The 15303-nt window shown below is 34.8% G+C and overlaps 1 protein-coding gene across 7 annotated transcripts in view; it reads right to left on the bottom strand.

Moving 5' to 3' along the window:
• Positions 1 to 355: 355 nt before the first annotated feature.
• Positions 356 to 15303, bottom strand: part of MIB1 (MIB E3 ubiquitin protein ligase 1) — an 86136-nt gene continuing 71188 nt past the window's right edge. Inside the window, exons 18-22 of one of the 7 annotated variants that reach the window (XR_012774432.1) lie at positions 15064 to 15142; positions 13337 to 13450; positions 12069 to 12169; positions 5589 to 6825; positions 356 to 2437 (exon numbers count right to left, since the gene is read on the bottom strand). Coding sequence is in view for 3 of the 7 variants with exons in the window: in XM_075494472.1 (XP_075350587.1) it covers positions 6685 to 6825; positions 12069 to 12169; positions 13337 to 13450; positions 15064 to 15142 (435 nt within the window). In the remaining 4 variants the exon portion in view is untranslated. Of the gene's footprint in view, positions 6826 to 9580; positions 9819 to 12068; positions 12170 to 13336; positions 13451 to 15063; positions 15143 to 15303 lie in introns of all 7 variants that reach the window. The other 6 variants (XM_075494472.1, XM_075494471.1, XR_012774433.1 and 3 more) reach the window with 6 other exon arrangements.

Genomic DNA, 15303 nt, shown 5'->3' with positions numbered 1-15303 from the left:
ATTGTACAGTATGAAGCAGCCTTCTCAAAATCTAAAAAAGTCAATATCAAACACAAGCAAAGGCAGCAGCTTCCATTGTGACCAACATTAGGGGCTGAAACCCCAGAGATCAAGTCTTAAACCCTATGCCAATGCCGTTCCCACCACTTTCAATGAACAGGTATGAAGAAATATGTCAATGGCTTTAAAGTCCCAAGGCAAAGAACAAGTGGCTATTTAAAATGTATTTTGACAATTTGCATCAATTGTTTTCAAATAAAAAGTTTAAAAAAAATCTGAAAATATTATGTTTTCATATAGACCTGTCATATAAACCAAAGTTGAAGAAATTCTGAAAAATGAAAAGAAACTGAGAAAGATAGCAACAAACTTTTTATTCTGTCAATTCATTTTTTACCTGTACACTATGATAAATTAAAACACTAAGCCATTAAAGTCTGGTTGGTTTTGTTGCCTTTCATTACATATATATATTTTTTTTAATGCATCCATTAAATTGAACCCTAAAAGTATAAACTATGATGCAGCAACTGTTGTCTCAGAATATGGGAGTTACTGTATCTGGCAGGAGATTTTTAAATTAGCACATTCATGTAGCCAGATCTGTAAAGGCCATTCAATTTTAAGTAAACCCAGAGTCTAACCAACTTAACGGCAGACCTAATCAGTATTATGAACTGCATATTTACTGAAAAATTTGCACATATGCCATAGATAAAAATTTTAAATCAACCTTTTTGTTGTTACAACATAATCCATCCTTCATACCTCTTCCGTGCTGCTTAAACAATATTTGAGTATCTCGGAGATTCAAAGGCACGTAGCATTTCTGATGTTGCTATAAACTCACTCTTAGGGATACACTATAAAGAACCAGAATTTTTTGAAGTTTGGATTGCAAACTTTCTCAATAAATAAAGTCTGGTGTGCTTTTAAACATTGTATGTCAACAACTAACAGAGTTACCAAACATTTGTTCAGGTATACAATCTTTTAATTCCGTGGTGACATCTAACATCATTACAACTAAGAAGGAGGAAGTCAAATGAGCCACCACTCCCTTCCAAATGACACGTGCACAAAGACCAGTATTCATTCAGTCCAATTACAATTTTAAATCAAATCTTTTGAAAAAGTCAGTATACATCTTACATAAGTTTTATTAACCATACAGTACATTAGCATTTCCTTTGAAAAGCTTAGACCTTGCTAAGCAGTTTTAATGAGTTATTATATAATGCCATCTGCATACAGAAATCCACTACAATCACACAGACAACCTTAAATTTCTCCAATAAACAGTCATGTCAAAATCTACAAATTACTGAAAATACAAAGTTGGTTTTAACAAAAGCAAATATGTTCCTGTGGTTCAGTAAAACCTGTTTTCTAATAATAATAGTTTGCATCCATAAAGACACTAAGCTTGGGACAAAGAAAGCTTTCCTAGAAGCTCAAATGAGACTTAAATTTTTGTAACTATGAAATGGCATGCAAACATGAAGATTTGTTGCTGATTATTTCTCTCTCTCTCTTATAAAAGCTTTACTGGGCCAGAGTAAAGCAGGTATTTTTACATGTTTGTTTATACAATGACCTCTCCCCTCACAGTAAAAACGTCACATACAGAATGTTTTATCAGCTGTCTTTGCCACAAATGCTGCTTCTGTAAATTTGAATACTATGCCCTTTAGACCCCCATGACTGGTGCAACAATCAAACAACTTTCAGAAATCTTAACAATACCCAAATTTGCCAATTTTCCTTTACAGAAAGTATATACAAGTTTATAAATCCATGGCAGGGGTATTACAATTATATTAACATCAACTCAGTAACTGGATTCAAAAGATACTTGCATTCTGTAAGGACTCTATAGGTGCTGCCCATTCAATAGTTCTATCAAGGCACTGTACAGTCATTAAATCTCTAATATTCTCCAAGATGTGAAGAGTATTGTGAACGTGTTTAAGTTGTTAAAAAGCCCTGAGTCAGAACTTTCATATTTACCACAGGCTTAGCTATAAAAATGGCACATACTAAAACTTCTGCAGATAACAGCTTTGCTTTGTCAACACAAACAAGTTATGAAATGCATAAAGAGACAACAGTACGAATTCCAGCAACTTATGCAAGAATGATATACAACGTACATTGTGGCAAATCACACACTTCTATTGTACGTAATTTATACAGTCAGTAAAAAACCTTTGCAATGTATTCAGACATCAAAACCGGTGAAGCAAAACAAAACTGATGTGTTCCCCATCCCTTCCCAAAGACAAAGAACAACTAGAGAAGAATTCAGTACTTTGACAGAAAGGAGGTAGCACTGCTAAAAGTTAGGCTGTAGTGTTGTTGGTTTTTTCTTTTAAGTGAAAACTTGACCCACGCGGCACAAAAAAACAGGGCAGGCTCTTCAGTTCACCAGCTGCTACTGGACGAGTAAAATTAAGTTTCTGACAATTTTGTAGAGGAAGCTTAGATCACTAGCTCAAAGCAGCTTCTTCAAACAATTTAGTGTTTACACAAACTGCATTTAATACTGCTAAAAATAATTAGGCATACATAAAACTTCATCTCTAGAAAATATCTACACAATAAGTACTTAAATCAGATTATTTTTAAAAGACCATTTCACGCCTTTAAAAGAAGCTAAAATACAGATTGTAAGACTATGCTAACAAGGCACAAGTACTTGTGCAAATCTGCTATATCCTCACCCAGTCCAAGTTAAGAACAACACCTCCTAATCAAACTTTCACATTTACAAAAGTAACTTGTTTATTCTCTTGCCAGTGTAATTTTCAGTATCCACTTCAGCAAAAAGGGATTCCTCCAAACCCCAACATACAAGTACACTGTATTTCAACAAGTGGAAAATAGGTAACAATAGCCCAAATTTAGAGAAGTGCCATATGAGCTTGGGGAATAGTAAGTGATAGACAGTAGGTTTGGGAAAAAAAAGTGAAACATAGTTATACAGAAGTTAACAAGCTACAACTATTTAGCATATTCTGTCAGCCTCTTAGGTTATCTTTATACTTTAAATCACTGTGTACTGATGTGACCGTTCATGTATTTTACTAAATGGAAAAAAATTTCAAGTATTTTACTTAAACATCTGAGCATACCTCACATCTGAACAATATATATTACTAGGTGCCACCTTGATTGTTTCAAGAAACAAACTGAGATATTTCATTCAATTTAATTTCAAAACTGCTATTAAATACTGGGGGATAATAATAAACAAAGCTTGCAACTCTTTACATTTTACAATTTTACAGTATATTGGAGATAAATGCATTACTGATTTTTCTCTCATTTTCACTTTGCTCCCTAATAATAGTGATGACAATAATAATGAGATTTACACTTTCATCTTCCGCTGAAGACAGAGGCACAATGACATATCCTCAACTCTCCTACTTGTTACAATCCCCTTTGGCTTCCAAGCTTCTGTTTTTCATCCTTCGATTATTTAAGTGTTATCCAATTAAACATTTGCACTCTGTGCACGTTGCACAGATGATACTGGACTAAATTGAGTGAATGAACTTACTAGCTTCCTCAACAACACTACTTCACCTTCTACATCAGAATCCAAAGACAGTGTATGAATCTAAACATCCATTTCCATAAATGTTACTGGATTTGCAAACATTTTTCCTCATTAAGTTTTTTAAAAGGCAAGCACTGTGCAGCCTTCTCAATACAAGATACAGCTCTTTCACCTGTTAATAAGAGGCCTATATTAATAATTCAAGTATGTTGGTTAGTTTAGTTTTTCTAATTCAGCTGTTTCTCGTGGCACCATAATAGCATCAAGTTGACATACTTTAATTTCAACTGGCACACAACATTGCCAAATGAGTCCAATCACAAACTTGTATGCAGTCACATACATCTGCTGTGACTACAGTATAGAAGACTACAGCTGCTCCTATAGTGATATCTTCAGTCATTGTCTCTATTTCCATAGGACTACGATGGCATCCAAGTGTTAAGAGTGTTATAAAGTAACTTACAGCTTCTCTGTTAAAAAGTACAAGCCTAACAGAGCACTTACCTATCTATGCTACAATATGTGCCTCCTGCAGACAAGGAGTATTTAACATTCAACTCCAGTTTCCCACCCAGGATACTTTAGATCAGTTCTTACTCAGCTGAATTATTCAATTGATGCTAAGTTGGAATACTTTCAAGTAATTCTGGCTTGTTCCAGTGAAAAAGAATTAGGAAAATGCCAACTGCTATATTGAGATTTCACTTTTGAGCTGCATTATCAAGAAGAAATCCACCCTGCCTTTGTGCCGACAACAGTTTATAGAGGTCCCCTTGAAGAATAAACAGGACACAATATTCAAAATATGTCTACCAGAGCCAGAGAAAACCGAGGTACAGATCTGATGCATTACAGGCTAAAACTCAGAATGGATTGTCAAATGGCATATCCTACTATAAAATTATTTTTAGAGGAAGACTGACAGGAAACTGAAGCCTACTATAGAAAGTTCAGCTGTCAAACACGCTACCAAAAAGGGGAAAAAAAAAAAATTTCGGACTTAGGGACATGCATATTGGCCAAATGAAAATTGCAGTGAACACTCACGTGCACTCAGAGCTTAAGTGGAGATAGTGAAATGCTGAACTGCAAAAAAGCCTTCTATCAAAAACTTTCCAAAGCTCCTTGCAATTTTGATATTTTAGAATAGGGACCCAAGAAGCAAGAAAAGGGAGGACAATTTCATTTGGCCAAGACAACAGACACACAGATTATCTGAGAACAGATGACTACTAGTATACAAAATAAAACAGACTAGTGTATTGACTCCAGATTGAGATTATGTCCAACGAAAAATTTCTGAAAAGAATGATGAACATTTGCAATTCTGGATCAGGATTAAAGATGGCTATAGAAAAGCGGTGTTATCACATCACTTTGCTATGTTGAAAGCCATTCTACATACGTTTTTCCAATATAACTTGGTTGCTTCCTGGAAAACTCTATTCAGTGTTTCAACCTTACTGGTTAAAAGTTCACCTGTCTTTACAGTTTACTAGTAACATTCTTTTGAGACTTTTGCCAATGTTTGCACAATTCAGGTGTATCAACATAAGCTTCAAAAGACTGAGATCAATTTATCTGAAGAGATTACAATTTTATGCCTTTATCCTTTCCTGGATCTTCCCCTGAACTATCCCTTTTTCCACATTTTTGACAAACACAATGAGAATCAAATGAGAAATTAATCTTAGCTGCAAGTAAGGCACCTAAGTGACTCCAGCATGAATTTCTTTATTGTTCTGCAAGAGCACATCCAAATGAAGTCTGCACAATGGCAAAGGGCTACATAAACTGTGCACTCAGAAAACTGCAAAATCGCTTAGGAGTATGCACACATTCCTTTTAGCTACAAGAGATCCTTAAATCAGCATACTTTCTTCCATGCAAAAAGATGGAAGGATGTACTTGTTATCAAAATGTTAATAGTTTGCAGTTCCTGACAGTAGCATTTTTGGGGTCAGGAATATCTCTCTGTCACATCAGTGACAGCTAACTCCTTCAGCCAACTTCAACTCACCTAGGCATGGCTCACAAAATTCACTGCTCTGTCAGCAGTATCTTCATTTGCAGTATTACCCAGTAATGTCCACAGATAAGTTCTGGTGTTAACACCCAACTTAGATGAATAAGCAATATTAAATCTTCTCTTTTGCTGTTGACATTGTTTGCCTGGAGACAATAAAACTAATTTAAGAGAGGAAATCTTGCAAAATCTTTAGTTTTTCCTAATTCATAGACCCAGAATTTTTAAATGGCCGCACATATATATATATGTTCCTCTACAATTGATCAAATTCACTCGTCTGAAATGGGTAACTGACCCATTGCTTGAATGTTTTCCTTTCCAGTCAAGTTAAAAGCAATTTATGCTTTTAAAAAAGCACAAAATTATGTGGCTAGCAGAATGAAGAGGTTCACTATTTAAGTCAGCTCGAACCTGTTAGACTAAAGTGCAGTTTTGGGAACATATTGCTTCTAAACTAAATTTTTCTTTTTACTGTTTCCTTCCCAACCCATCCTCAGCAACAAAGGGCACGATAAAGTTCGAATTACCTTAACATTGTATTCTGAGGCTTGATCTTATGGGAGTAGTATATTTATTACTACTGTGTATTGATTTTGCATTATTGTATATTTCAAGACAGAAATTATTGTGAATCATAACTGTCACAGGAAATTTCAACATTCTCCAGAAATGCATTAAAAAAATCCTGAATATTTATATTTGATATTAACTGACAACATAAAAAACCCCCTTACATCATTTGACACCTGATACATACACTAAAAAACATGAACGAAATCAAAATAAGATTGTCCCTTTAAGCTTTAAGGGGAAGAAGACAACAGAAAGAAAATGAAAAAAAGACTGCTTTAAATTAGCTTCAGGCTTAGATGTTTTTTAAGAGTAAAGCTAAAAGCTGACTGTTCAAATACTGTTCTCTTACTTGGTGTGCTCACAGTCTTAAACAATTACCATGTAATGAACCTGTACTAAGGTACTAAAAATGTTTTCATTAGAACCCTTTACTGCCTTTCAAACTTACGGAGATTTAAATCATCAACATGTCCTTACTATTTCATAAGCTAATAAAAGACACTGGTTCCACTACTTAATACAAAAGGATCCTTCGTTCAATTGCCTTGCGGCATATAGGGCATTCACTCATTCGGTCTCCACAAAGTTGACACGTTCCATGGCCACAGAGAAAGATCATATTCTTCAGACGGTCCAAACAGACAGGACACATAGTCTGTAAAAGATTTTGACAGGTTACATAGTCAATGGCAGCAGTGATACAGTGTCGAATATGCAATATATAAATTATTAAAATTTAACAATAAATATGCCACCTTAAGCACAGCAGATCACTGTCATAACATAACCCAGCCATTAACCTGAAAACTAAATATTTTTTTTTAAAAATCACATTTTTACTTCACATTGACTTACAATATTTGGGCTTTGCCTACCCCATTGCAACACAAAAACTATGTAGCTTTTTTCCACATATGACCCGTTTAAGTAAGACAATCCAGTAGTAGGCTGACATCACATTTTCAGTATCATTACCCAAGTTTGCAACATTAAGACATTCTTTAGCAACATTCCCCTTTATGTCATATAATCTTCCAGGGAAAAAACACCACAAACAGCTTTATGTGTGCAATGCTTGTGTAATGATTTACCAATTTCTTTGCAGGCTACCTAGCCATTCATATACTTACCTTTAAACACCAAGCACTGAACACATGCAGAAGTAATAAATACGCTGAATAATCAATATTATACATAAAGATTCAATATTGGTAATTCCAGCCTTTGTTCATGGAAGTTATCTAGATTTTCAACCAAAAGAACACCTCAAGTTTCAAATGAAGAACAATTTAATAAACCTATGACCTTCAGTCATAACAGTAGCACAGCAAACTTTTAAAATCAGTTTTAATTGCTGAACATTAAAGTGACAGCCAATGCCCAAAAAGATCTCCTAAAGTTCTTCAACAGCAAAGTTCATTTTGTACCAAGCCACTAAGGAACACTGTCCTTCACCTTTTGTCACATGCAGAAATTGAAGTTTTGGTAAGGCATGTTCCTTCACCATTAACATACTGTAGCCATATTAGGATTTCATTTATAACAGTTTATCAAAGGTTAGTAAATGAATAGATGTTATAACAGATGATAATTGTTAAGACCATTCTATAGTCCAACAAATCAAATCTAAGATGTCCTCAGATCTGAGACACACTACTCATATCTAACATAAATGTTGATCTCATATATAATATGAAATACTGACAGGGCTCATATTTCAAATGCAAATTCATTTTATCACCACCTTGCACCTGTGACTTGTTTCCATACTCATCATTGGGGGTTTACTTCAGTTTGCTAATCTCATGAGAGAGAGAATCCATAGCAGGAACCCTATTCAGTATAACCTTAAAGTATACTTTCTGTGGAATCAATAGGTATCACTTCCTACGGCTCAGTTGAAGACCAAAAAAAATTCACCATCAGTCTGCTTATACAGAGTTTAAATTGGCATGGAATCTGGCCAAATGCCTATTTTAATCCCCAGGATACCAGTATAATGGGCTAGCAGGAATGTAAAACTTCCAGATGAAACCTCATGTCAATTTATGTTTAAAAAAAACCCCTTCACTCTTCCCAAAAATGCTGTACTCCAGCTTTGTCAGAATTTCCATAGTACTATAACACAACACTCTCAAACTAAACATTTGCAAAAGACCAACTGTCTGTCAGCCAGTCCTGCTCATTTTTCCATTCACACCAAGTCATCACCTTCACATCCCAATGGGACAATGAGCATTCTTCCTCCTACAGATATTTGAAGACCTACAGCCTTCAAATATCAATGAAACAGCTATTTCCAATTAATATATAGCTGTCCTGTGACAAGTGCCTGTAACCTGATAGTATTGACATGATGTCCTTCGACAAAGGACTGACAAAGCAAACCTGAATCTTATCTTTGGAGAAAAAACTTGTAGCCTTTATTCCATGTTTTTAGCCTAATTATTTGCTTTTGTGCCTAAATATGTCAGAATTACTGAAGTTAAAAGGGTCTGTTTCTCTCCAAATGCCACACCATCATTTGCAAATGAAAACATTCATCAAGGGAATCAGAAATAATAAAAAAATAAAATCTGTTCAAACACCATTACTTTTGATTATTTCATTCAGTGAAGGACAGAAATCCTAACATTTTCATTTTATGGATGTTTTCTGCAATTGCATGCAGTATTAGCAAATTGCCCAGTTTCTCCTGCTTAGTACAAATGCAGAGTATTCAAAATACATTAGCTGTTTAATTTCTTAATATGATACTATTTTAACATTTAAATTACTTCATACAGGAGGAGAATTCAGCTAGCAGGCACAACCAAACTTCCTGTTTGCTACGCAATTCTATTCTGACAAGGACTTTCTCAATTAGTTCAGCAGTTTCCCAATGGGATACAAGCCCAAATAACTGAGTTTTATCCAACTTTCAAGGAGCATTCATTACTTAACCACCAGCTTATATGCACTTTTACAGTAGAAGAAACTTCACTGCATGCCTTATACCCAATTTGTGCCACGGCAGCAGGAAATAAGCAGTATTTGTTTCTACTGTACTATTAGTTAGAACATTCTCTGTGTGAAACCACACTCTACTTTTTTTAATCTGTGTGAAACATTTGACTCCCATCTTTCAAAGGAAAACAAATGGTATAAAAAGGCACTATACCTGTTCTATGTGAGAATTACTACTTTGGATAAGTAAAAGTAGTCTGATAAAGTGCTCATCATACCTTTAAGTATAACTGGGTTTGCAATTCAAATCAGTTTTTACCACTAACAAGGTGTTTTAAACTGCTTGAAATATCAATTCCTCATTACTAAAAACAGGTTTTCCAACAATATACAGGTGCACAGTGACAAAATAAATTTATTTTTAAGGAGAAAGAAAGTGATGTAAGTATGGTGAAGGAACATACATAAGATAATAGACAGATGATGGTGATTATGTATGAAATGGAGTGAAGGTATTGCAATTACAGTCAAAAGGGTTCACATTCAGGGTATCCCTGAAGAATGGTGTGGTCATCAGATGTGGGAGATTCTGTTGACATCAGCATCACTTCTGCTTGGCACCAGAAATGGTTTTAAAAGCTTGCTGCACTAACATATTAGATTATCATTGAAGGTATGAGTTGAAACATAGGATTATACCTGCTGAAAGAGAACAAATTAATTTTAAGTACAAAAATACCAATGTAACATGAAGACTGAACTGTTAAAGCACAAATCAAAAGAATACACAACTATAGTGGAATGCTGTGCATCATTTCAAGCACAAATTTAAAAGATGAGATGACTAAGTTTAATCAAATCCAACTTGCTACTCACAAGTATGATACACAACTTGCCCTGTCACAAGACTAAGCAGAAAAGACACTAAGGAAAACATGAGAGAGTCTCAAGCCAAGATGCACACGAGAACGACCAGAACCACCTCTTTCTAGTCAGAGGCATTGAACAATCTTCAGTTTTATACTGATTTAAAATAAATTATTGGACAAAAGGGCATTTCAAAGTGAAATAGTGCACTTAAAATTCTCAAACCTTTCTGGTATTAGCTCTTTCTTACTACTGCAAATATGAAAACCAGGAAATACAAGTAGAAAATGACACGTACAAAGTAATTATTCTCTTCTCCCTAATACAGCATAACCTTCTGATATTATAAAGCTTCTGGCTAGCAAATCCCAAGGGTAAGACAAAATTGTTAAGAATAAAAGAGCACCTAAGGAAAACTGAAAAAAACTGAGATCACATCTAATCAAGAAGCAAAACTGTAACATAAAGTAGTTTTCCTTTTATGTCCCTATATGTAAGAGTATTAGCATACCCAAATAGAACTCCAATCTTTTATAAACTCCTAAAAGAAAGTAACCAGAAAAGAAAAAAATGTCTGAAGAAAATAGACTATTGCATTTAAGCATTCATCTGCATGTTTTGCATATATCATTTTAAATGCCAAAGCAGTAACCTTATTCTTTTCATCCAATATTAAGAAGTAAAACAGAAGCTAAACAGTAGATGTATGACATCAGAGATATCTAGAAACTCCAGATGTTATCATCAAGACAGACGTGTTTTTCAAATGACAATTTTTAATCTGCGTGTTCTTTTACAGACAAAAACTACAAAGGAATCTGTTTTGAATTGGATATTTGAATTTCTGTTACTGGGGTGTTGGCCAAGTCTCCATACAACAGGAACAGCTCTTCACAGACATGCCACTGAGGTTAAAACTTGACAGCATATCAGCTCCCAGATTTAAGGCATTTAGAGATATGTGCCCTAAAACTGGCAATCTAAACACTTTAGTCTTAGCTTTCATGGACGTGAACAGCTGAGAGCAACAACTACCAGGACTAGATGTGATGCTGCCATCACTGAAGTATTACTGACTGCTGTAAGCCTACAAGAGGAAAGGCAAGAAACACAGTAAGAATGCTTCTATTTCCTGTATCCATGAAAAGTTTCTTACAATTGTGTTATACATAGGGAAGCCAAAAATCACATTATCAGGGTTCTAAGAGAGTAAGTTCATACAGTAGTCAGATACCCCAGGTCCTTTACTGCTGAAAAATCTCTAAGTCAAGTTTTTCTTTGTTCAGATGGAAAAGCAAGGAAACAATTCAGTAATTTAACACAGGAAAGTTCTGCATGTAGACAACTACTTAAGTGCTTCTAATGGAACTAGACTTACAGATGGAATAAATTTAGATAGGTAACTGTCAGTTATCTGAAACGATTTTTGGTTTTCATTAGGTTTCTAAATTGCATGTAATTTAACCAATGAATAATCAATACAATCTGTAGTCAATTTGTATAAATTTTCTCCTGCAAACACTATGCACAATTACAAAAGACAAACCTTATCATTTACATTCCAAATATTCAAATTACATGTACAGTACTTTCAACGGTTTTAATTTTGCAACCACACAATTTTTTGAAGAGTACATAAACTATAGCCTTCATACGACAGGTAACTGCCAGCCATTATTCAAAGCCAGTTCACAAACAGACAAGCAAAGATTCAGGTAGATACAGAATAGTGAAGAACATCTATTTTTATTACTGGTCTGTGAAAACAGCTTCTGCTGTACCTATACACTCAGGTCAGCTAAACAGGCAGAGAACATACTGACTGGGCAGAGCATCCTTTTTTAGTCACACCAACACAGATGCTCTAATAGATGAATTATCAAACATGGCCACTTGATTTTTTTTTTTTAACCTGCACCACAGGAGACACACAAGCCACATCACACACAAAAAAATATTGGTTATTTAACTAAAAATTTAAGAAACTAAGCACTTCAGCATGTCATTTTGTTTTAAATAACAAAAGATGCATTGGCTTTTTCCATTATTTTAGTGGTCCACAAAATTTTTATCCAGCACTTTTACCTGTTCCTTGATGTCTTGTAACTGTTGCTGCAGCTTCTGTACATCTGCATTGACATTGGTGTTGTCTTTGTCTTTCTGCAAAACTGGAATGTTTCCACTTGCTGCAATTTAGAGAAAATAAAGATATGTGATTATGCATCAATCTAATGAAACAGGAATAATTATTTCCAGTGTGCTAACTACAATATTTCAATTATCTAAAATAATGTTAGTCAAACATATTTGATAATCTAATTAAATTCACTACAACATCACTGCAGCTCAATTCATAAAGAACTTCTTTAGTTTAGTGGCAATGCTTCTTTGACAAATATTTCCTCAATAATGATGCTCAAAATGCCTGTAGCCCCTTAATGTTCTCAGAGATCTCATTTGCCAGTGAAGTTCCTGCAGTAAATTTTTTTGCACATGTAAAAAGTAAAGCCAAATCCTTTCACACTGAAAAGACTTTTTATCTACACAGCCAATTCTGTTCGGCGTTCAAAACTGCACAAGCATCTTGGAAGTAGTTTGTTCAAAATCTGAACAAGCTCAGATTAATATTGCTGTATTTGACTGATCTGGGAAGCAATGTTATTATAAGAAACAGAAAAATTTGGAATTATTTCAAATGAAAAATTTTAAATTTCCAGTGAGAGTATTAAAAACCTGATTTTAAGGATTATTCTTGTATTTATCCATTTAGGAACAGTATGACAAGAATGACCTAATATTCCAATTCATATAAACTCAATTCAAACACTGCATACCACACATATACACACAGAGTAAATACAAATAATTTGTAGAAATTATTCAGAGAAGTCACAAGAAGTTTAAAAACTAGTCAAAGCAGGAGATGTAAAACCGAATGATCTATCATGAAAGTTGCTTGTACCTAGATGCAAAATATTTACCCTTCCTTTATCAGTCAGAGAGTTCCAGAAGTAAAAAAAAAAAAAATTACATTTATTTGCTCATTTGCACAATTACAGACAATCTTCAACTTTTGTTTCACAGGAAATTAATAAGGGACCAGGAAGTCATATATGTTTCAGCTTCTACTCTGGATGCTGGAAGCAATCCTTTAGCGTAATGACCGGTGTTACCTTCATGTGTGCTGCTACCAATGTAGAAAGTAGTGCAAACAGCAAATGGATACCTGGCTTAACACTGTTTTTATTAAACTTTTCTTTTAAAAGGAGAGGAAAGATTTAGGTAATTTAAAAGAACGAGAATAAGAAGTTGGTGGGGGAATGTGAAAGAGTATGGGTTTTAGAATCACTCACAAATATCATCAGTGGTATCTTCTGTACCTTTCCCTCCACAACACATTATGAAAGGCACTCTTCGCTCAACCACTGCCCGACACTGTACACATTTCTTCATCAAGCTTGCACAATCTGAAAGGACAGAGAAATAACTCAACTCTGAATCATGCTATTTCATTTTTCTTCTTTCCTTTCCATGAGCTTGTTTATTCACAGTAACTGTATAGCAATGCCATAATAGATGCTTATAATACAAATAACTACTTGTGTTCATCTTCACATAATTTTCTGCAAATCACACCTATAAACAATGTCTTGGTTTGGGATTCAAAGTAAACCTATTCTGTTTATCTTCTTTTAACATATTTCAAGTGAGCAGGTTCCTCTTTCTCCAAATGGATGTCTATTCCACAAGAATTACAGAAGTTAAAAAAGTAAAATCCCACACATTTGAGACCTGAACTTCCCAGAATGTCTTGACTACCTGCTTTTTCCTTTAGAACAAAGGATCTCACTTACTGTCCTAATGCTTCAGGGGCAAACAGGTGTGGCTCCTTACCCTTAAAAAGAGTAAACCTGTACCTTTGATATAATCCTAGAAAGGAGGCTGTAATTTTTCTACAAAAGGCAAATTATTATGTCTCATAAATGCTGAAGGTTACTGTGAATCGACAGAGCGGGTCCTACAAACTACACAAATTTGAAGACTCTCTCTCATCCTGCTTGAACAAGACGTCCAGAAAATAATCTGGAAAGAAATCATCTACATCTGTTAAAACCTTTTGCTGTCCTTGTTACAGTTTAGACTTAGTGTTGTGTATTGCACTGCTGAAATCCTTCACCACAGCAATCAATCTTTTTGCTGTCCTCTTCCTGGGAAACTAATAAAAAAACCCACTTCTCTCATCATCTTTCAACTGCAGACAGTGAAAGAGGCCAGATCAGGATAACGGTAAAGTCAGTGATTCAATGTCAGGTCTCAGCCAGAACAGAGGAAGAAACCAGACTTCTTTAGCGAGACCAAGGAAGCAGTTACTTATGGGAATGATTACTTTCCCTTTTATGTAGAACCTCAGCAACAAGGACTGCTCTTCTCTAGGCAACTGACCCTTCAACAAAGCCCTGAAATGTCTGGTGACAAGGTGATGGCTGCATTCTCATCCACATAGTCCCAAAACAAAAAAAAATTCTGGAGATCTCCTATGTCTTTTTTTGCTACGCGAGATAAATCAGAGTGAATCATAACTGGTGCTCTTTGCAAAGATACACAATGTGTCTTTTAGGGAAAAATATAGCCCTTGTGCAAATCTAGTAGATCAGTAGATTACTACTAATCTAGTAGATTAGTAATGAAGCATATTAAATATTCATTTACAATATTCCTTTAAAACACCATTTGCACATCTGAATGCCCCCACAAAGCTGCAACAAAGCAATAAAATTAATTCTAATTACTTCAGAAGTTTTAATGATGTACAGCAGGCTTCTATAATCTGAGCAAGCCTAATCACAATTAAATAATTCAGATGGAAGAGCACTTGCTTTCTGAATTTCTGAAAATCTCCACTTTGTCCTCCAATTATTTCATTACCAGCATGCCAAATAATGCCAAAATTCTGACTATCACACCAGACTATCAGGTAAATTGGACCTGAAGTCAGATTACTAATGAGCTTTTAGCAATCTGATTAAAAATGTTCTGTTTCAAGATTACTTCAAAAAGAACTTCCGTCAAGTTTACTTACTCTCACAGGCACACATATGACCACAAGGCTGGAAAAGCACTGCTGCCTTTTTGTCTGAACATACTACGCATTCTTCAATCTGTAAAGAACAATAAACACACATATGAGAAAAGTTTATCTCCTGCTCTCTACCTTAATTTGCTTTTACACTCTTTTTGGCAATGCATGTGGACTTTAAGAAGCTCCACCTAGTGTTATTTTAACTAATTCAGCACCTCAAAATGCAACTTCAATGAGTTA

Source organism: Mycteria americana, chromosome 2 (assembly GCF_035582795.1).
Source record: "Mycteria americana isolate JAX WOST 10 ecotype Jacksonville Zoo and Gardens chromosome 2, USCA_MyAme_1.0, whole genome shotgun sequence".
NCBI classification, from domain to species: Eukaryota; Metazoa; Chordata; class Aves; order Ciconiiformes; family Ciconiidae; genus Mycteria; species Mycteria americana.
This window is presented reverse-complemented; position numbering and strand designations above follow the sequence as displayed.